The sequence below is a fragment of the Alligator sinensis genome, unplaced genomic scaffold (assembly GCF_000455745.1).
Source record: "Alligator sinensis unplaced genomic scaffold, ASM45574v1 scaffold1520_1, whole genome shotgun sequence".
Taxonomy (NCBI): Eukaryota; Metazoa; Chordata; order Crocodylia; family Alligatoridae; genus Alligator; species Alligator sinensis.
This window is the reverse complement of record NW_005842659.1, coordinates 450,355-473,962: the sequence shown is the minus strand read 5'-3', so window position 1 is coordinate 473,962 and position 23,608 is coordinate 450,355. Positions and strand designations below refer to the sequence as shown.

Below are 23,608 nucleotides of genomic sequence, written 5' to 3'. Positions count from 1 at the left end.
AGCACTTAACCCCTATGGCACCTCTCTCGGCTGGGAGCCGCCGTGCCAGTTTCGGCAGGACCCAGAATGCCAAAAGGAAGCTGCTTCCCCGGGGCTCTCTGTTCTCACTGCAACTGACAGCGGTGAGCCCGCTCTCAGCGTGGAGCCACAGCTTGGCTAGACCAGAGACCCCAAGGGAAGCAAATTTCCCCGGGTCTCTCTGGCCTCACTCAAGTTAAGCCTCCCTGTAGCAAGACCAGTGGCCAGGGTAAGCAGTCTTCCCCAGCTCCATGGTCTCTCTGAAATTAAGCTGCTCAAAGAAGTTGCTCTCAGCTGCAAGGGAGGGCTGGGGGAGGGAACCATTAGACTTTTGGAAGACAGAAATGGGTAGAGTGACTGGGAGCTGTGCATCCTGGGATGCTGGAGGAATGAAAGTAAGTGTTTTACCTTCCCTGACCATTCAAACAATACCCTGGAATGGCACACACAAAACATTTCCAAGATATAGCTCCTTTTGAGTGGCTTATCTTTAAAATATTTAGGCGGTACTTATGATGGTTTAACCCCCTTTAATGGTCAAATGCTCTTATTTTAAGAAACTTTATGCCCACTTTAAGGTAGCCTGTGACAAAGCCCTAATACCTATTTTAAATTAACTTGTTTTAAATGTTGGTACTTTCTCACATGACCTTCTGCTAGATATCCACAGCAGTCAAAAGGTCATATTCCATGAGATGTCTGAGAGTCCATTTTAAAACAAAACAGTGAAATCAATTCCCCCCTCTAGCAATCTATCCAGGCCCAGATACCCCTTCCCTTGTCCAAAATAGACAATACCATCAGCTCCTGCTCTGGTCAGCCACTTCCAGGACATAGCACAGTGAAGCCACATCTGCTGCTGTCAGGTAAATATTTGCAAAGTCAGCTTCACTAGGGTCCAGCTCTCTGGGCAGGAAGCCCAGAGCAAAGAAAAACGCCCAAAGTCCTGGCTCCCTGTTGCATACCCTGGGCTCACCAAAATTTAGGCCTAAAACATCTTGGTGCAGCGCTAGGCTTTGTGCATGACCTTCCATTCTTTCACTTACAATTTAATGCAATTCATAAAAAAGTAAAAAAGGAGTGCTAAACTTTAATATCCTACCTCCTTATTGAAGAGTTTTGGTTTGGTTTGGGTTTGTTTGGTTTTTTTAAGGGGGGGGGAAGCAGTCCTGCTTTCACTTATGTTAAAGGTATAATCTGGATCCTAGTTTTTCCATGTTATGTCTCTGTTTTTAAAGAACTTCAATTTTGTTCCACAAACAAGGGGGGTTTATCACAAATGGGAGACAGCCATCGGGCTTTTTCAAGTGCAATAATCCTCCACTACAGCCTTTTTCTCAGGAAAAAGCGGTTTCAAAGTATTGTGGTGGCATGGTTTTCTTCTAACTCTGTCTCCTGTGATTTGCACAGACTGAGCATAACAGTTACAATTTTTTTTTAAATGCTGCTATGTTTAATCATTATTGGTAATGAACTGCTGCAGCATATAGTTGTTTGTTTCGGATGGGATGGGATTGGACTGAACTGAATTGAAGGAGTTTGTCATTCATGTAAAAAAACCCATAAAATAAAAACTCTCTCCTGTTTAGTATTTTCTTCCATCTACTGACACACCCAAACTTTGATATGCTTGGGTCATACTGACCATGTGACTATTTAAAAGCAATGCAAAACACAACACAAGTTACTTGTTTTCCTGTTCCTTCACTAGTGTGTAAGGGGCTGAGGTGGGACACGTGCTAAGGCACGGGGTTGACAGCCCAGAGGTCACAAATTCCAGGCCAGAACAGAAACACTCATGGTGCAGCCCTGTCAGGTTCCAATCAATCTGCAAAATCTGCTAAATACCTTGTCACAAAGACAAGAAAAGGAAAAAGAAAGGATAAAAAAGCAAAAAGTATCCATCTTTTATATCTGTGTACAGACGTGATGTGGTCCAATAAAGGATTATTACACATAAAATGGTTTTATTTCAAAATTGCTGTTACTTTCTGAAACACCCTTAATATTATTGAATTAACTAGGCCTTACCACGGGCAGGCCCAAAGAGATTCTTTTCACCTGAAGCCTTTCAGCACTGGGACTTAAATCCATTTACCCTTCTTCAGCTGTGTTCCTTATTTCCTTTGGAGCCCTTCACTTCTGACATTTCACCTGTCCTTAAGATTCCCTCGACTCCAAAAAATTAATTCAGAGCTGGCAAAAGAAGATGCAAATCCAATGGCTCTGCACCCACTACACTGCCCTCCAAAACCCTACACTGGACCCTTTTTTGCCCTTACTGATGCAAAGCGATCACTACAAAAGAAGCACCTAAAGAAATGCTTCCACCACTCTTCGTATAAACCAAGCATATCAGTACCCCAAGTACTTCAGTCCCAATCAGCCCAGTAAATGATGTAGTAAGGCAAAAAATATTTAGAGCCACAGGCCCATCTACTTCTGTTCCATCTGACAGTGGTAAGTACCAATGGTTTCAGAGGACGAAAGAAAGAATCCCATTGTAGGCAAATATAGAAAAGGCTGTCCCCAGTATAGGTCATACCAAGAGTGAGCTTGAGGACTAACACCATTTTGGACCCAGCAGAAGTGAGAGATGACTTGACTTCTGTATCAATCTTTAAGAGGGAAAAATGCCACAATATTTCATTCACAAACATCTTTTTGACTCAGTGGAATCAGATGCAAGAGGCTAAAAGGGCTGCTCTCTGGCCCTGACAAGGGTGAGGAAGTGTTAATAGAGCACAGAACAGGAAAGGGAAAATTAAAATGGAGATAGACATGTTGCATACTGTTTCATAAACACAGCAGGAAACCTTTTGTAGTTGTAACAGTTTAAGATTTGTCCCCTTACCTTGTTGATGTTTAAGAGCAGCACAATGCTATCTTCCCCAGGATGAAGCTTTACAGTATATATCTGCTGTGTTTGCAGCTTGGGAATGTTCACTGTCATGAGACCAGCAACTGGCTTTGAGCTGACTACATCAAAAACAGACTCTATTTCAAGACTCCACTGCTGAGCACTCTTCACTAATGCAAAGTTGCAGGGGAGGAAAAAAGGTGGGGGGGAAGAATTTATATTTTATATACATAAAGAAAATACATCTCATTCACACACACAGACACTTCCACATATCCTCATTCCTATTAAAGATTAATAGGATTCTTATAATCATATCCTGTTAAAGACCAAAGTCCCTATGAAATGTAACTCAGGCTTGATTTTGAAGTCAACTGATGAGGTCTTCATTGTTTAGTGCAAATGGCAGTTCTGAAGGGATTAATTCATAGCCACTAGGCTCCCGGTCCAGGATCCAGGCACCACTCCTTCCATCACTCCTGATACTGGGGAAGAGGAGTTTGGGCTTTCCCTCCCTACTCCAGGTTCTGCATCTTACATTCACCCCTAGGGGTGGGGTAGAGCAGCATGGCCCACAGGCCTCAGGAAGTTTTTGGTGCAGAAACACCTGTGCAGTGTGGCACAGCTCAGGAAGGCCAGCCAAGCAAGGGGCCCGCACCGTGTGGCTCAGAGGGCGCACAGTCCCCAGTCATTCAGAAACGGGACAGACCCGGTTTAGTGTATTTAATACACATGTTTATATTTGCTGTTCAGAAGAGGATTATGCAAAGCAACAGATGTTGCTTAAGTTACTGCCTTCTCATTCCTAAACCATCTTTAAGTTCTGAAAACACATCACAGCACACATGAGAGAACACGAGCCCATTCATTTTTTATTATTATTGGAGAAAGGGCTTTATACATCTAATTCTCCCAGCCATTATATTTTCTTTCAGCCCTCTAGAAGAAAATATAATGCTATAGCATAGAGAGCTATGCTCGTATATGAGCATAGCCCTAATTGGCAAGATCGTAATCACAAGGTAACACAGCCACTTTTATGTATCCAGAAAAAAAAAATTTAACAGGAAATGAGCCAAGTTCATCCCCTGTGTCCCCAGACTAGGTGAATGGATTTACACTACAGAACACCATATTGTCAAGTCTATATGTGATGGGTCAAATTTGTTTCTCTTGTCACTCAAGTGTGCTCGAGGGAACACACTAATGATCCAAGGCGTCTCTCTTCTCTGCCCTCCAGGTATTTCTCACTTCAAGAGTGACTTGCTAAAAAAAGGTGTTGGGGGCCAAGGGGGTACCATCAATGAATGTTTGCTCAGCCTTCCTGTTAATGTGTTTAAATTATTAAAGGACAAGTAAAGCTTCCCTAACCCTTTATTCTGCATACTACAGCTGAATGCTGTGCTGAAACAAAGGCAAATCAAACGGGAACTTGTCCTTATTATTATTACATGAAATGTTGCAAGCCTAAAACATGCTGCTACTTTTTGTTTCTTTTCCTCACCATCTACCTCCTTCCTTCCCACCTCCAATAATGGAACAATGCAAGAACCACTGAAAAACAGAAGTAGAGAAGCTCTGTTTACATGAATTGTTAATCATCATTTCCTCTCTTCACATACATGTGAAATCTCTACTTCCTTTTGACAGCTAAACTGTATTATCTCCATTTCAGTTTGAGATACAAAAGAAGGCAGTACCTTCCAAAACTAACAAAGGAAATTTGTTCTTGGAGTAAATTCATTGGCTTGTGTAGAATTCATTGGAATGAATTTGATCCTTAGTTTACCTACGCTTGCCAAGATGATTGAACAAGAGGCCCTATTTACAGATGTGCTGATCTTCCCCTATTCCAGCTGAGGTCAACGAAAGCTACGAGAAAAATCAAATTCACAGAAACTATAGCACCTTCCAGCTCTTCCTTTCCACTCCTCTGCTGCAGGAAGCCAAGCAAGCCCATTCCTGAACTATGGGCACAGAAAACAGGAACAAAGATTCCTTTACTGGCCCAGTGGTCAGAAGACTAGGACACAACAATCTGGCAAGCAAAACAAGTGACTGTGTTGTTTAAACATGGCACAAGTAATTTACTTTTCAAATTTCAAGCTCTTTCAGTATTAATAAAGATCTGTTTAGGTTGAAATGGTGAAGCAACACCTGCTAAATGAGACATCTGCCTCCCATAAGCCAGCCCTTGACTACCAGCAGATGGCGTTGTGAAGATGTGGAAAGGACCAGGCAGCACTTATTGTATCTGAACTTGACTGAGTCTGCAGAGTCTATGCTGAGACTTTCAGTGAGAATTCCAGTCACCTGAATTCTGGGCGAGACACGGAACTATTTCAGGAAGCTTTATAAGTGATATCTTCCCCTTTTATTCATGCGTATATCTTTACTCCAAAGGGATGAAACTGCACCTACTGCAAAAGGGCACATGCACTATTCTCTACTCCGCTGAAAATGCATTTAACCCGTAGCAGGGGACAGTTACAGGTAGTCTGCAATGGAGCATATGACACATGCAGGAAGTTTAAATAGAAAACTAACTACTTTTGCTCAGCTTTGACTATCTTCAGTATGAATGGAAGGCAAGCAAATGTCTGAGCCAAAAAAGAAAACCATTTAGGTGGGCTAGGTGGCCAACATGCTGTGGGACCTCCTCTCAAACTGCAGTTTCAGATAAATAATGCTTGAACAGCATGGTTGTTCTTCTGTCTCAATCTCTATCTGGAGTCTTGACAATGTAACATTTGAAAGTTTGTTCACTCTGCAAAGAATGATAGCTCCAACAACAGCAGCCTTTGTCTGTCTGTCTTTAAATGAAAGGGCATCAGTACGTTAATATAAATTTGCTCTCCAAAACAGAACAGAGGTAAAAGTATTGTTATATGAAACAAATGCATTGGTTGCTCTGTGCAAAAAAAATTCTGCATTCTGAACTCGTACTAGTTTCCACATTATAATTTATAATGGAGTAGTGCCAAGCAAATATAAAGTTAGATATGGCCTTTATCATGGTGGCATACATATACAAAGACAAACAGTCCCTTCCTCAAATTGCTAACTCAGTTCAAACTAGAACTGCTGCATTTCCCAAATGAAACAAGAACAAAGGACAATATCATCAGCACTTACCATAGCTGGGGATATAACTGAAGTAAATCAGGTGACAGATGTTATAAGCTTCAATCCTAACATCTTTCCAGATTCCTTGGGTGGGAAAAGAAGGACCCCAGTCCCAACTAAATGAACACTGTTCCTGGAATGCAGAGAGATGTATCATAAACTATATTCTGCACATACCGATACATGTTTCTGGTAAAAAAAAAAAAAAAAATAGAGGACCTTTATAGAAGTGAGCTAATGTCCATAAATAATATATGAATGTGCGCTAACAAAAAGGTACTCCAGTTCCTAGTAACTGAAAAAAGGATAAATGCTACCTGTTTTTATTCCTCCTTAGTTAAAATTCAGCTATTATTCAAACAGTGAAAAATGTGTATTAAAAAAAGTCCTTTTTAAAAAAAAGAATGATAGCAAAAAAAAGCAACAGCAAAAACTAGCAGTTGCTTTCAGAACAACTCTAATTTATCCGTGGTCTTAAAAAAATTTAAAAAAAAAAAATCAACTTTTAACTGTAAATGAAAATGATAAAAATAAGGAATGACACACTGATAGATAAAGGTATTTCTAATCATTTGAAGAGAAACTGTCAACTTAAATATCACATGAATCTGAAAGGGTTTTACCTCCTGTATTATTGCCAACAACAGCTAAGATTAGTATGAACTGAAGAGATTATATATGGAATGCCCAAATGTTTGAAGAAGGGTGTTTATGCCTAAAAGCTTGCAAAGAACAATTTTTCCAACTATTTAGTTGGTCTGATAAAAGATATTACATTTACCCAAAGAACCTAGTCTGCCTATGTCCTTAGACCAACACCCCCGTGTTTGTTTGGTGCACTTTGTATATACACAGGTTCACAGGTTTTTGCCTTTTGTTTGCATGCATGGTTCTTTCATGCAGCAACAAAGGAAACACATGTTTCGGAAACAGCTAACTGTGACTGTAATACCACAGAAACTGACAGAATTAAATACTCCTAGCCAGCCCTAATACCTGGACCTGTTTTCATTTATTTTTGAAAAATGGAAGAGATTCCTCATTGACAGAGCCCCTTTAAGGCCTCTAATTAGCTGACCTCCAAGCCTTCCTACCCCAGCTTCCAATGCAAACACAATAGATCTTGTTAAAGTCTAGTACAGTGACCTACAGTTCTAAATTTAGAGACTAATAACTTACAGCTGAGGCATACTAATTTTGGCAAACCACACTGCACTAATCTAGTCTATTCCATGCATCACAGGAGTCAGCTTGCCAGCCTATCAAGTTGCAAAAACCTCCTTCTGGGAAGCAAGCACTGTACCCATTTCAAGTTTAAAAGCTGGGACAACTAGTTCTTAGAAAACTACTGTAATTGGGACCAATTTTTTTAAACTGTATCACTGACTGTCAGGTTTCATTAATACAATAACTTGTGAAATACAGGGAACTCTAAGTAACCATGAGAGGAATACGCTCAAATCATTAAAAGGTACCTTTTCAGTCAAAAGCTTGGGGACTTTGACCACAAGACTCACATTAAGGTTCAAATTAGTCTACCATATTTCATGTTGAACTTCAGACATACAAAGGGTTTCCCAATAGTTTCCAATGGCAAGAACCAGGCTAACTTTAAAAATGTCCAAGGGTGTTTGTTTACTTTCAAATGCGACAGCTCTGCTGTTGTACCCATATGTCTGGATTGAAAAACATCTTAGAAAATGTTTAGAGTAATTTGCAAGTCAAGTCATGCAACTCCTTTGAGGAAAAAGCACTAGGGTACTTTCATAAGGCTTATGACTATAAATATATAGCCCAGTAAAGTATTAAAATCACTCCAAGCAATTTCAACTCTATAAATAGGACTACAGCTGTTCAAGCTCCTTCCCCCAAGTCCCCACATTAATTTTGAAGAAACAGTGGAAATAACACATGGACTCTGAAGAATTAAACTCTCCAAATTTAAGATAACGTTCATTGTAAATAAGTGGATCTTTCTCCCCTCCTTAAATATTAAATTGAAACTAAAACAATGGTATTCAAGGTGGGCTCACAGCTTAGTGCTTTACTCTGCCATGGCCCTCATCACAGTCATCATCTCAGCTTTCTGATATGATGGATGATAACAGTGGAGACAACATCTTTATCTCAAGAAAGGAAAAAAAAAAAAAAGGTAGTTCTGTGGGGAACATGGCACCATTCCTCTGCATTGACATGTTCTAGAGGAAATCATTTCTAGTTACAGGTCAAAATAATTTTAGCTAGGTTGTTTGGGGAAGGCTATTTTACAGTACATGGGTCACTTAAAGGAAAAAATGTTTAAGCTGTCACAAGCAAGCAATAAAAAAAAAAAGAAAAGAATTCTGAAAATTACTTTCAGTATTGTGTCTTCTTACTGCAAGGCCCTTTCAAAATTAGGAAATCAATAAAAATAAGTTCTGCCATATTTATGAGTGAGTCGAGACTCAAATTCATGTATACTAGCTTCATGCTAGTTTGTAATTTTTACCGAATACATATTTATATCATGCTTCATGACACCATAAGAAAAAAAGTATGGTCTGCGTTAGCTAATGCTTTTCATTTTTCAGTACATGCCAGAGCTGTTCAGTATAAATAGCACAGCACATGAACAATGGCAAACACTCACAAAGCTGCTTGGCTGAGATTTTCATAGTCTTGGCAATAAACTCTGGTTCTCATGACAGCTCACTCCATTGTCAATATTCCCTCCTAAACTCGCCCACTGGATAAAATAACAACGATTGCTTATTCTCTGCCCCCACCCTTATAACTGTCAGTCTTGTCCCTGGCATTTCTTCAAAGATTGCTTTTTAAAAAAATTATATAGCTACCCTAGGTTTTTATGCCTCTAATACATTCAAAGTGTTGGTTTACAGGATGATTTCCTATGAAACATGAGCTGATACATGGGCAGATCTAGGATTTTGAAAAGTGGGGTGCAAATAGTGCAGTGCATTATCACAACACACTTTACTGTGTTTACTGGAAACTTTACTGATAGGCTAGGGTCCTCAGGCTACAGTATTCAGTTTAAGATTGAAGCAAGAACAAGATGTTACTGGAATGTGCATTAATTCCTTTATCATATATTATGTATTAAAACACACAAGACATTAGCACAAATAATCAAAAAATGTTGTTTCTTTAGTCCCACAATCATTAAAGGTACATCTCTTTCAGATTCATAAAACAAAATCAAGCCTTCCTGAGCATCCTGACAGCCTATCCCATGCTTCACTAAAAGTTATTTCTATACCCGAGTTAATGTTTTCAGCTAAAGTTAAAAACAGTCTGCAGGACTGTGAAATAGGAGTTACATTACCAGGAGCAGTTAACAGACAGCGGAATTGCAGAACAAAGGATAACTTGATTAGTTGAACCATTAAAGACCATTAAAAAGGACAGATGGTCATTAACAGCAATGGAATGGAGAGTTTAGAAGGAATCAGGTGTATTATAATGAGCCAGGACCTCAATTAACTCCCTCCTCCTGCCTGAATTAGGGATGTAAAATAATTTAAGTAATTACCCATTTAAACTCTTCCAATGATATCAGTTAAATGGTTAACCAATGACACATCTTAGCATGTGTATGCATGCATGTGAGCTTTCTTTTTCACAGCTCCTTCTTTAACCTGTGGTGCGCTGCAGGGAGAGGGAGAAGGAGATGGAGCGGCATGCTGTGACTAATCCTCCCTCCCTCCCCCCCTTCCAAAGGCAGCAGCACTGCAGGGAGAAAGAGGCAGAACTGCATGCTGTAACTAGCTGCCTTCCTGGGGCACCGTGCCCCTTCCCTTCTTCACTGGACTGTGTCTGGTGCTAAACATTAATTGTAATGGATTAACGGTATAAATAAACTTACCATTTAACATTTCACATCCCTAGCCCGAACAGAAATGCTGCTGCCACTACCAAACAGCTGGCTTTAAACCTTGGGTGGAACAGGACTAAAATGAGGAGTGCAACTGCACTCATGCATGCCCATACCTAGTTATGAAATGGCACTGCAAATTTAAAATACATCTATTATGATATGACATCATACTTTTCCTTGCTTCTCAAGCCACATGACATAAAGGAATCTTCTCTTACCTTTCTGATGAAATTAACATGACATTCTCCTTTCTGTACTGGGGGAGGGCACTCTGGAGGTACTTGGTATGCTTTGTGATATCTGTTCTTCTCAGCTGCGTATGAAATGGCCGATAAGAAACGAACCTCAATAAAACTGACCTTCTTGATCACACTAGTAATATCAAAGCTCTGCATTGGGGAAAAATACAGCATATCACTTGAGTTTAATTGCTTGACATATACAGATACACAGCTGCTGTGTTTTGTTTTTATTTTAGTTTTACTTAATAGTTTAGTTACTATTTAGATTTTTTATTTTAGTTGGGTTGACTTGTTTTTATTATTTGATATGTGTTTGCCATATTCACAAGCTGAAGTTCTGGAAGACACACTGCAATACTTCACAGACTGAAGAGAGAAAAGACACACTAAATTGAAGTCCTATGTGTAGTTCTTTCTGGGCAGATCACTCTGCCCACATAGGCCACGTCCACACAAGAATGCACATGTGCGCTGTTGTATCCCAAAGGAGCTTGAAACACGGCATAAACCACCACAAGAGAAACACAAGACAAAACGTTCTCTGTGCTGCAAATCTGCAGCCTGAACTCTAAATTTGGTACCAGAGAATGCCAGTATTAAAAAAAACCCCAAAAACCCAACGCCCTGGAATAAAGTAGCATGGGGGGGTGCTCTTGGAGCATGGCCAGAAGCAACTGGAGGCTGGGTCCTCCAAGGAGATACTGTGGCAGTCAGCCAGAGCGTCTCTACACGGCTGCTACATCCCACTCCTGCTCCAGCATGCTGCCTCAGTATGGGGGTGTGGAGTTTATTTTATTACGATTGAGATAGTGGTAGGCTTCCAAATTGCATTAAAATGGTAAATATATCAATAAAACATTGTGCTCAACTGATACTTATATGTGTAGTGGTGTTTCATTTTAATAACAGAAAAAAGTGGATTTTGCAGTTTTTAAATCAGAGAGTTTGGGGGGAGGGGGTTATCAGAGAATATGGGATTTTTAAACAGAGAAAACCAGGATCCCTGATGGCAAGACAAGCAGTGGGACCTGGGGAGAGAAGCCTGCCCAGGGCTGGCCTTGGGAACCCAGCTGGAAGCCCCACATGGTCAGGTCATCACGCTCTGACAGTTCAAAATGAGCCACTGCAATGAGTACATCTTCTGGGTGATAGCTGCCCAGATGACCAGAGCAGGGGCAATGGAAGACATGACAGCAGTGCTGTACGAAGGCCACCTGTGCAGCCACAGCCCACAGGTGCAGAAAGCTCTGCTGCAGTGCCCGTACCACAGTGCAGATGGCAGTATAAACTCCATCTGGGGATGGCAGGTGCACAACCATGGGGCTGCAGGTCCAAGGGGGCAGATGCTGTCGCAGGTAGGAGCAGGTCACAGCTAGGCAGCAGCCCCCACTGCCAAACTGCTGCAGTGGGCAGAGGGTGCAGAGGCCACTCTAGGTCAGGGCTACTGCAGCAGTCCGGCTGGCACAGGGGGCTAGTATTCCCAGATACCAACAGGCTGGGCCTCAGAAGCTCCTGAGGACAAGTAGCCCTGAGCTGCTCGCCAGGGTAGCTTTTTATAACATCTGGGAAGAGCTGGGCAGGGTCAGTTTGCCCCAAATGGCACAATTTACCACACATTAAAATGCACATTCAGGCATTCAGTCCCACTGAAGTCAATGGGACTCTGCATGGATTCACTTGTATAGAATTGCTTGCAAGATTAGGATACGAGATTATTTTTTTGGTTGCCCATTCCTACCCAAAACCCCAACAGAAACCTGCTCTTTTTAGTTTAGTTCAGTGGTGCCCAACCTTTTTGTCTAGTAGGCTGGATGGGCAGTGCTGGGTCCCTCCACAAGCCAGATTTGTTCAGTGGTCCTAATCCAGCACCCAGACCAGGTGCAGCAGGCACCACCCAGCCATGCAGAGGAGTGCAGGGGCAGGCCATCCCCAATGCGACCCCACAGAGGAAAGGAGCTTGACCTGGCTCCACAGGGGAAAGGGAGCGTGGCCTAGCCCTAACCCAGCCCCACAGGGAAAATGGGGCATGGCCCAGCCCCAACCCATCCCACAGAGAAGGGGGTGTGGTCCAGTCCCTGTCCAGAAATGGCAAGGTGGGGAGAGTAGGGAGTGTAAACTGGCTCTGCAAGGAAAGGGCAGGGCTTGGAAATTTGGCAGTGGGGAGGGTGGCCATATTAATGGCAACTGATCCCCCACTGCCAAATTTCCAGACCCATGGGGATTCCCAGGGGCCAGGCAAAATGGCTCCACAGGCCACATTTGGCCCACAGGCCAGAGGCTGAGCACCCCTGGTCTAGTCGAGTGAGCTCACTCATACCAAAGTCCTTCAGACTAAAATTTCACTGCCTGTGCAGTTACCAAATAGATTTAGCAGAGAGCTGTTTTTCACAAAAATGCCGTCGGCAGCGCCTGCAGGCAGTCGCTGTTTGCCACCCCACCACCAGCACTGCCACAAGTGGCATGGCAGGAAGGACAACTGTGTGAGTTGTGCATCAGATCCTATCACACCTTTACCTGCAGGTCTAGAGGGGCCCATATAAACCTCTGATGCCCTCCATTCCCTTCTCTGAAATACACAGATACAGCTCAATACTTGCCCAAAACAGAGATGCTGAAGACTCACTGAAAGATAGCATTATGAAGGAGGTCTCCATATGTGGATGTACAGGATGTATGTTCAGTTTCAAAATCTCACTCTGTTACTATCCCTGCCCTTCAGTTTACTCCCACTTGGTAAAAGACAGGTATCAAGGATTGTTATGAATGTTTTTCCTATAGCATTTGTGGCACACTGGATATGCATTCTTGAATTTTTATAAAGAGCAAGTAATTTTGCCACCCTCCATTAGTAGCCACAGTAGCGTTTGACCCAGCCACAGATAACCACAAAATAAATAGCATCAAAAGCAGCTACCTCAGTGTAGTTGTGCTGGTATTTTATTTATTTATTTATTTATTTATTTTTTTAAGACACAGCCAGTAAATAAGGGAACAGTCATAGTCATGCAAACTTAGATCCAATCCTAATCAGTTTAATTCTGCTTTTACACTATGAGCTGTTTCATAAACTGGTTGCAGATAGCAAAATACCAAAATGCACTTGCAGAAAAAAATGCAAAATAATACTAACTGTACAGCATCTGCCATCTGCAGTGTCACAAGATTTTCAAGTATAATTAATTACAACTCCACAACAGCCCTGTGATGGAGATGAGAATTATTCTTCCTTTTTGACAGATGGGGAAGCCAACACACAAAAAAGCTAAGTGATCTATCTAACATCACACTAAGTGCCAGGCAGAGCCAGAAAAAAAAACAAACAAACCCCATATGCCCCGAGTCCTAGTGCCATGCCTCAACTATAAAACCTTTATTTCTTTAAGGCCAGAAACATAAATGCCAAAAGATAGAGAGATTTTCCCAGCTTAATTCTCCAGCTGTATAGTAGAAGTTAAATTTCCTTTCTCCGTTCTTTGTCTGTTTCATCTATTTAATTTGTAAGCTCCTTGGGGCAGGGACAAGCATACACTGAAAAGCTACAGAATTATTTGGTCTGAATATATCAAGCCTGTAACCATTCAGAATCGAATCCTGCCATACTGATACAGACTAGGTCTCCAGAGACACAGTGTGTTATCCAAAGGTCTGGGAATTAGCTACTATACATAAAAAGGAGAAAAAACATGCAAACATTTATAAAGGCTTTGTACTGCTTGTACTTATACTTCAATATTGACATGTAAACCAGCAGCATCGTAATACCAGTTAGTAAGCAGATTTACAGGTAATGTAACAGATTGAAATTTAAGGGTTTTTTGGAGCTGTAACAAATTCTGACTCATTATTAGCTGAACTGATGCTTTTCGGAAAGCTCTTCTAGTTTTGCACCTACATAAAAAGTCAAAAAAATCCTGGTCCCAATGGTCACCAAGCAGGGCAGGGCATTGTCCCCAGAGGCCAGTCGAATGGCTGGGGAGAACGACTGATCAAAGTGTGCAAAAGCAAAACCAGAAGTCCCACCACACTTCCGGTTTCGCCACTGTGACCCAAGTCCTACCAGTTGAGAAACACTGGTTTAGATCATGAAATGTTTGTTTAAAGGTCCAATTCTGATACTTCTGAAAGCCCAAATATGCCTACTTTTCCCCAAAGGTGGCATACCCACATGCAGGGGCATGTGCCTGCAGTGACAAAAAAAAAAGTAGTGGCACAAATTTGTTACTACTACTTTTTGCTGCTGTGCATGCCCCTGCATGTGCACTTTGATCCAGGGTAAAATGCCCTGCTTTGGGAAAACTTCTGTTTTCGTGCTTCGCCTAGCTCCTGGCACGCTGAAGCTGGAGCAGAACTAAAGGAGAGATGCTCTGGCTGGGAGCCAGAGCATCTCCTGAGAGGACTAAGCCTCTGTGTCTGGCAGCACATGGTCCTGTGGTGCTTTTTTTCACAGCATTTTTGGGGGCTTTTTGCTACAGGGATTTCCTGGTAACAAACTTTGTCCCTGCACTGCAAATTTGCAGTGTGGGGCACATTTTAACATGCCAGACATGTGGTTTGTGGGGCCACAAAGAGGCTTGTGGCCCTACAAACTGCATGTGCCTCCACATCTGGATCTGGCCAAAAAGTCTGGCTTTTATGAACTTCTCTCACCTAAGGAAAAACTTTTTAAGGTGTATCACATATCAAGTCTAGTCCTCAACGCTTTTGTCTAGATCAGGGGTTCTCAAAGTTTTATGCCGCAGCCCAGCAAACCACAGCCCAGAAATGGCTGCGGCCTGGCAAATTGTAGCCCAACAATCACAGCCGACCATGGCCAGAATTTCCGACTGGCAGAAAGGTAAGGATACACCCATCCCCTGGGCAGCGGGGTTGGACCAAACACTGTGCTGCTGTGGGCCCTGCAGAAGGAGCCGCAGCCTCTCCACCTGGCTGTGGCGGGGAGCAGTTTGCCAGTCCGCAGCCACTTCCGGTCCGACAGCTGACCGTGCTGCGGACCAGCACTGACCCGCCATGGCCTGGCATCAGAGCGCAGCCCAGGGATTGAGAACCCCTGGTGTAGATCAAACGCACTGAAACTCCTTAGCAGAGAAGCACTTTGAAACAGCAATAGAAGCACCTTCAGAAATAATTGAATTACTCACGTATCTGTTGAACATGTTGTCTGTTCTTCCAACAGTGACATTATTGACCAGGATTTGTGCTACTGTATCTACTCCCTCGAAAACCAAATTCACTTTCTGCCATTTGCTACAGAAGATGACACAGGAATGTGAAATTATTAGGATACTCTGAATTAACTGCACATGCAATATAAATACTGAGAATGCCACAATGTCTTGACCAGCAGCTGTTTTAACAGCTTCCGTAAGAGTCAGTGTAGCTACATCTTTGTCAAGTCAAATTAAAATGAGAGTTTATACACCCACAATACAGCAAAACCTCCCATGTCCATCAGGTAGCAAATGGATAGGTGCAGCTCTGTTATGTGGCAGTTGGCAATTTGAGAAATATATTTTCACACAGGAAAAGTCTTGAAAAAGAAACTCACTGAATGCTAATAAACTGCTTCATGGCCATATGATATTATGCAACCTGATTTACTACATCATAAAGTAACAAGCATGCAGTTTAAAATCCACTTAACCACCATTTCTGCAGGGAAGATAGTAAAGAACTAATCTTAACAAAATATATTTTTCTAGCATACCTGACATCAAAAGGAGTTTCGAATGTCCTGCTGTAAGTCCAGTTATCCAGGGAGATCCATCTGTAGGCAAGGTCATTAAATCTGTAGTAAGGGTCCTAACAAAAGAAGGGAGTAGTGTTACAAAATTAGATTTATGCCAGCATTCATTAAATGAGCGTATTTTCTTTGAGATATTTTTCAAGTGCGCAATCCAGTCATCCTGCTTTAGTTAGCTTTAGGAGCTCTGATATTTTTCTCCAGTCTTTGGAAGTAGTATGTGAAAGCAACAGCAGTGATATGGTTTGACATTGACTATATAGGTCGAACCCTGCCTGCAGTATTCTCTCGTTTAAAGTACAAAGGGCCAAATCCTGCTCTTTTCACTAGGAAAACTGCTCTGTTGTATACTGTAAAAACTCAATAAAATGTAGCAATTTAAAACAAGAAAGAGAAAAGTGGAACCACTGTCAATGACAAAGAATAGTAGGACTGACTATAGGGCCAGGAAGTTTTGAGAACTCTATAATAAACTACAGTGACAAATCTCTATTGTTAGCAGTAACATCTCCAGAGATCCTCGCCAACCGTTCTCTCTGTGGTAAGAAGACACGAATTTTATTTTGGCAGACGAAAAGGAAAGGAAAAGTATTTGGCTTGTTGAGCAAAATTTAAACGGTCTGCTATATTATTCTTCCAAAAAGACAGTTATGTGAAGTATTACTCTATCTAGAACACATGTATATTTCCCTCTTAGTCACAATGCTCACTTAAAATAATAAAATCCAGTCATCATAACTCATTTCCCCTTCCTTTTGCCTAATGAATCCTTTCCCTCTATTGGGTCACACTGTACTTTAAACTTAGTCAAGGTGACCCAGTATGGTAGTACAGGGAACATGTGGGGACCCGATACTCTACTGCGGTGTACCTTGTATAGCTATCTACATCTGTGCAAAGCCAATAAAAAAAAGTCTCATGTTGAAGGCTAATATCCTTGCCATGTTCAGAGTATAAAACTATCAGCCACTGACCCTGTTAATCTCAATCTTCGCAGATTTCTAAAACAAAAAGAGCCATCTCTGTTGCACTAGAGAAAGCACAGTGGCATCATAATTCTCATCTACATTTCAAATTGCTTCTGACAAGAATTCTTCTTTGGGCCTGCGTGCCAGAATATTTGTTCAGGCTTTTTTATTTTCCTGCTTCAGCTCAATTTTTCTCCTTAACTTGTGCTTCACTATAAATGTTAATAGCCCTTCTGGACTTGATTTTCTTTGAAAAGGATCTTCTTATATCTATCTGGTATCTTGAATTAATTTTTTTTTTAGATCCAGCCAATTTATACATAGCCCCAGTCAGGGGGCAGGTTGTAACCACAGTACTCAAGGATCACCAAAACCATATGCGAGTCAAACAGTACAGTCGCTGGGCGAGCGGGGGACAGACACATAGACACACACAAAGATGCAGACGCACACATATCCATCACTGGCCCGCACTGTCGCCGCTGCCACACCCCAAACTGCTTTTTCACGGCTGGTCGCACGTGCAACTCTGAGGGCTGATGATGGGCCTCATGCCCGCCCAATTGCACGCCACACATCACCAGCCCACGAAGCCACGTGTAACCAGCTATGAGAAAGCTGTGCAGGAGGCGGCAGCAGCATGGGATAGTGACGGTGGCAGCCGTCACGTGCAAGCCCCACAACCTGTCTAGCCTGCCAGGCAGCACATGTGCGGCCTGCAGAGGAGTACCACTTCCCTCACCCCTTGCTCCTGGGAGTGGGCACAGAGAGTAAATTGAGGTGGGGGGCAGGGAGGCACTGCAGTGTACTGCATGAGGCTGGTGGCACCCAGTCCACTCCTTCCCCTCTCCTGAGTAAGAACCAAAGTATGGGAAGGCGCTGGGGGAGACACTACTGCTGAGTCCCAGGGCGCACTCCATCCCCACCTGCCTGCCCACCTCTTTGTACCCTCTATGGCCTTTCTAAGAACCTCTAGGGGTATGCATACCCCAGGTTGACAACCCCTGCTGTAAGGAGTAACAATTGTTATTAATGGACAGCGCAGTAGCCCTGGGTGCCAACTTATGAGGGGACACAGCCCCACACTTAGTAGAATGGGGGAGAAGCAAGTGAGGCACCAGGGCAGCCCCCTGGAGAGCTCACAGTGCAGGGCTGCATCAACCCAGCTTCAGCAGCTCAAGCTTATGCTGCTACAGCAGCTGCCACAGCAGTAGCAGCTGCCACCAAAGTGCATAGGGCCAGGGCAGGTAATACTCCACTCTTCCACCCCACTCACACACTCCACAGCTGGCATTTTCCTCCTCCATGCCCAAGGAGATTGCTATGCCTGTGTCCTACAGTTCCTAACCAAAAACAATTATGAACCCACGCCTAACTGGTTACACTTTGGAGCTGTTCAAATCTTATGAGTGTCCACTTTCTAAGACACTAGCAGGTTCTTTAAGTTTCTTTCCCTGTTAAACTGGGAATTTATATTTATATATTTATAAGGAGGAGACCTGAAATAATCTTTGAGCAGCAGAATGTAATAGAGGGATTTAATTCAAATGTCAGATTCTTTATATTCATTTGTCTGCATATCTCAAACTAACTCTGTGAATGCCTTCTTTTAAGTAACTGACTTAATCTCTTCTACAGTTTCAAAGAATTTAATTAAGATAAATGGTTTTATCCATGATAAACAACGGCAGGATTCACTGCTTAAATGAAATTTAAATGAAATTCACCCATAAATGAAAGTCTTTACCCTCTATAAACTGAGTCAAGACTCTTTTTCTATAAGTCACTTTGGTCCCTACCATGAGCAGATACACTCTTAAAAGATATCTTCTCATAAATCTCAGAGTATTAAATAGGAGAAATTATAACCGAAATAACCATTATTTGTTTGTGTTCCATTTTGTGTTTTTAATGTTTCTTCTCCTTTCATGACTAATGAAAGTCAGAGCTAAAAATCTGGATACTTCTGTTTGCATTTAATCCTTGGTCCCCTATCCAGGGGGACCAATTCCATATCCAGTCCTCATTACTCTCCTGCCCCTGCTGCAGTTCAAGGCACAGATCGGGCTTAAAAGTCACCTATGAATCCACACAAAACTTAGCTTCCACCCCCTCCTTTCTCTTTTTTCTCCTTTTTCCTTTTTTGTTTCCTTTCTCTTTTCTCCCTCCCTTTTTCTTTCCCACTTCTTTTCTTTCTTCTTCCCTGCCCCCCACCCCCCCAGATGCAGTCATCTTCGCCCACAAAGGACATCACACACACAATCCTTGGTCCCCTAAGGCAGGGGTCAGCAGCCTTTTGTTGGCATGGGCCCCCTTTGCAACTGAGGGCCCACCACAGACCACAAGTCTCAACTTCCCAGAGTGGCCAGCTGCCTGCATTTACCCTTGCCATTAATCCCTACCCCTCTGCAGCAAAGGTAAGCACAGACATGGCAGAGCAGCAGGCTCTGCAGCAAAGGGGAAGAGCTGCATAGTACAGCTCCATGCCACCAATCCCCCATGCCAGACTAGGCCTCTGAGTGCCAGATCAGACCTCTTTATGAGCCACAGTTTGCTGACCCCTGAAGCGTAAGGCATACCAAAGCAGCACACAGGACTGTCCAAATGTCGTCCCTCAACTGGCTTCAAGAGAAAATTATTAAGATCTGGCCTACCATTTCTTCCTATCTTCTTTATTAAAAAAATTCAGTCATCTTCAAGATAAAAAGTTGGTATCAAGCTTGAAATGTGCCTTCTGCCCTACAACACATGCATGCCAGGATCAAAAATTTTGAAAAGCGGGTGCAAATGGTGTGCCCCACCATCGCTTACAGAAGCCATGGCAGATTTGCCCCTTATAAACTAATCGGGGGGGGTCACATATAACATCACCACATAGGATAACACAAATTTTTCTCCAATTTACCCAGGGGCAGGCAATTATTTTGGCTGGAAGGGCACAAAGTTTTGGTGAGCTGTCGAGGGCCACAAGGGTAGTCTCACCTCCTGGTCACCATCTTGGGACCAGAAATCTCGCCCTCTAACGCCTGACCTTTGCCACCTGAAGTCCCTCCCCGTGCCCCCAGAAATACTCCTTTTGGGAAGGGTGTTTGTCATCTTGGAACTGGAAAAATTATACACTAAAAATCAAACACTGACAATAACATATTTTAATTTTATTTTTAAAAATATTCTTGCCCTGATTTGTGTGCATTTGTGTGGTGTATATAGAGGTGATTGCATAATAGCTCAACATGAAATCTTATTCTTGTATATTGTGGAGGGTGTTCAGGGGTATGAGTGGGTGAGCTTTGGGGTTTGTGAGGGACTGTGGGAGGGTGTATGTGGGGTGTGAGGGAGGGTGTGAGGGTATGTGCAGATGTGGGTGGGTAGGTATGGAGGGTTTGTGCGGGGCTGTGGGGTGCATGGAAGGGAAGGGAGAGGAGGCTGGGGGTGTGTATGTGGCAGGTATGTGGATGCGAGTGTGGTGGGGTGTGTGCACATATCAGTGAGCCGGGCTCTTCTCAGAGGCACAGAGGTTCGTGTGTGGGGGGGTGCATGTGGGGGAGGGTGTGGTTGTGAGGAGGGTTGGGTGTTCATGGGAGCCCCCCCACACACACACCCTAAGCTGATCAGCACCTACCCCTGCCCTGCAACTGCCTGGAGCCCGTGTGCCCTGTGGTGCCTCCCCGCCACCACCAACAGCACCCAGCCCCACCTTGGACTCACCCTAGCAAGAGGGGATAAGCCGGAACCTGTGGGCACAACCCTGATCCCAACCCACCTAACATCTGCTCTGCACTGCCTGCTCATGGTACCTCCTCCCACCCCCTGCACAGGCAGCAGAGCTGTGGCAGTTCCGTGGCTGAACTGCCTTTCTAGGCAGCCCAAGTGGCAGCTGCTCCATCCAGCTACTGCTGCCCCAGGCCCCAGCACCATGGTACCAGTGGGGATCAATGCTGCACAGTCCTGACCCAGCCCGCCTGGCGTCTACTCCCAATTCACCCACCCAGGCTCAGCCGCAGCAGTAGCGGTGGCTGCTGGGCAGAAACTGTTGTTCAGCACTGGTGAAAAGCGGCCCCTCTCCCTTGCCACTGCCAGACCCTTCCTGCCTTAGCTGCCCGAAGCCTGCACTGGACTGCCCTGCATCTTCACTGCTATGATCGACACCTCTGGGCTGCCCAGCAGGGCAGCAGTGGCAGCACAGAGCAGCTCCAGGGCAGCCCAGCACAGGCTCTGGGCAGCTGCAGCAGCAAGGGCCTGGCAGCAGTGAAGGGGAGGGGCTGCTTTTGCCCTGCGCTGAGCAAGAGTTTCTGCCTGGCCACCACCACTGCTGAGCTTGAGTAGGTGAGTTTGGACCAGGCACAGGGTGGTCCGGGTCAGAGCCATGCAGTATGGGTCTCTACCAGCACTATGGGGCTGAGGCCAGGCAGTGGCGGCAGCCAGAAGGAGCCACCACCACCTGGGCTAACTATAAAGGCAGTCCAGCCAGAGCCACCCCAGCCTCGCTGCCTGCCCTGGAGGCAACAGGATGTGCCACAGCTGGATGATTCCTGGCCCAGGCAGGACCAAGGGACCTGCCACAGGCTGGACAAAGACCCTCCATGGGCATGATCCAGCCGGTGGGCCATATTTTGCCCACCTCTGAGTTAACTAGAAACTAGAAGCTTTACTAATAGGGCTCTAGCACTAGTTAAACATCAAAAGCGAAAACAAATATAAATGTAATGGGATGTACACTAACTTGGCGGGATTATCTATTCTGTTTAAAAAAAAAAAAAAAGGTAAAAATACTGAAAAGAGAATTCTTCATTAGTTTCTTAGACATTACAGTTAAATGTACATCTCACTCAGATTCCTAAAACAAAATCTAGCCTTCTTGAGTGTCTTGACAGTGCTTTTAATACTTCACTGTCAGTCCTTTGGTTACCTGAGTTAATATTATCACACCCGAGTCAAAATTTTTAACTAGAGCTAAAAACAGTCTGCAGGACTATGAAACAGAGTACCAGGATTGGCTAACAAACAGAAATATTACAGATGAAAAGATAGTTTCAACAGTGGAACCCCAAACCATTAAAAAAAAAAAAGAGGGTCATTTCCACCTATAGAATAAGGAGAGCTTAGCAGCATTCAAGCAGGTTTTCTCCCACTCAAATCCTGGGGGCACGTGTCCCCCGTGCCCCTAGACAAACCACTTGTGGCTCTGTTCCACATCCCTCCCCACCCTAGCTGGACAGCACCTCCCCTAGCCCTAGCCCCAGCCCCATTCCCATTCCCATTCCCTCCCTCACCGCAGGGTCCCTAATCTGCCTCCACCCCCCCTTCCCCAACACCAGACTTGCCAGCTGGAGGCAACTCTTCAAGCTGAAGAGCTGCGTATCGGAAATCGGATCAGTATCAGCCGATATTGCCTCCTTAAAAATAGGCTATCAGTATCAGCCCCAAAAATCTCTATCAGTGCACCCCTAGATATCAAATATAGCAAAATGCACATGAAAAAGCTGAAGATCAATAAGTATTCATGCAAGTTATTCAGCCAATAATTTTGAACAAAACTATCAAGAAAATTAAGCTTCTGCCAAGATGTTCCATTAACAGAAGGAAGCATAATACACAATTTATGTTCTCAATTATTTGGTCAGATCAAACATGCTGGAAGATGTTCATATCTGAACAGGCTGCATTTAATTTTATTTGGTTCTCATTTAATGAAATGATTTGTTAATGTTTATAGTAAAGTTTGTGCCAAAATGTTTATGTGTTAAAACTATGCAACAAGAATCTCTTCAGTTACAATGGCATAGATATTACACATATATCCAGACATTTTCCTGCAGTGCTTTGTGCAGGAGGATGGGAGGAGTATTAAAAAATCATCAATTTTCTATGTTAATGAAACATGTTATAATTTTCTGCTTAGAATAGCAATAGTCTTTGAGATTGTGCCATTTACTTGATCAAAGCTCTCACAATTAAACTTCCCACTCTGCTTTGGTTCATAGCAGAATCACATAGCCTAGTACCTCATAGAACCTAAACCACCTCAGGCATCAGTAGTACAATTTGGACCCGTCAGCCAGCAGTCTGACTCCAGCTTGTTTTGGAAGAAACTCAGAGGTGTTGCCTATTGCTTGATGTCCAAATAACACATGATCCAGAATACCCAACATTTCATCTAGAGGTCACCAGAATTCTGTTGTCATTTTGGCCAAAGGCGTGTCACTTGTGCCACATCAAAAAGTTTAATAGATATTTGATTCCACTATCCATATCTAATGCATTTCTAACCAGTAGTGCAAGTAGGGGTGGGGGACTGGGGTACAGACCCAGATGCTAACTTGTAAAGGGCACCAATCTACCCGTGTCCCTACGGCACCATTACTGTGCCATCATTTAGGACTTCCTTTTGGAAGTCCTACATGATGGTGCAGTAACAGCTCATACTGCGCTGTTACGGTGGTGCACAATTATTTCTAGCTGCTAAGTTGCCATAACAATGCGCTATAGCGAGGGAGCGCATTGCTATGGCGATGTAGCATCTCATGCAGATGTGCCCACTGTGTACAACAAGGGCTTTCAACCATTTTTAATAAGTGTACCCCTTCGGACTCAAAGTTTCACCTCCTGTAGCCCTTTATATTTTTTTCCTGTTTTTAAGGGGGGGCAGATTGAGGCCCCCACAGTGAGGGAGGGAGTGGGGCTGGAGTGGGGCATAGGATGGAGCCACAAGCGTCCCATAAGGCGGGGCACAGGACAGAGCCATGAGCAGTTCATCCGGGGGGGGGGGCCACACCG

The 23,608-nt window shown here is 43.5% G+C and overlaps 1 protein-coding gene across 1 annotated transcript in view; it reads right to left on the bottom strand.

Moving 5' to 3' along the window:
• Nucleotides 1–23,608, bottom strand: part of MANBA (mannosidase beta) — a gene marked incomplete at its 5' end in the record, with an annotated part of 91,775 nt that overhangs the window by 55,739 nt on the left and 12,428 nt on the right. The window contains 5 exons of the mRNA XM_014524773.1: nt 2,873–3,048; nt 6,014–6,137; nt 10,100–10,270; nt 15,262–15,367; nt 15,828–15,922. Of these exons, the coding sequence (XP_014380259.1) occupies nt 2,873–3,048; nt 6,014–6,137; nt 10,100–10,270; nt 15,262–15,367; nt 15,828–15,922 (672 nt within the window). The remainder of the gene's footprint in view (nt 1–2,872; nt 3,049–6,013; nt 6,138–10,099; nt 10,271–15,261; nt 15,368–15,827; nt 15,923–23,608) is intronic.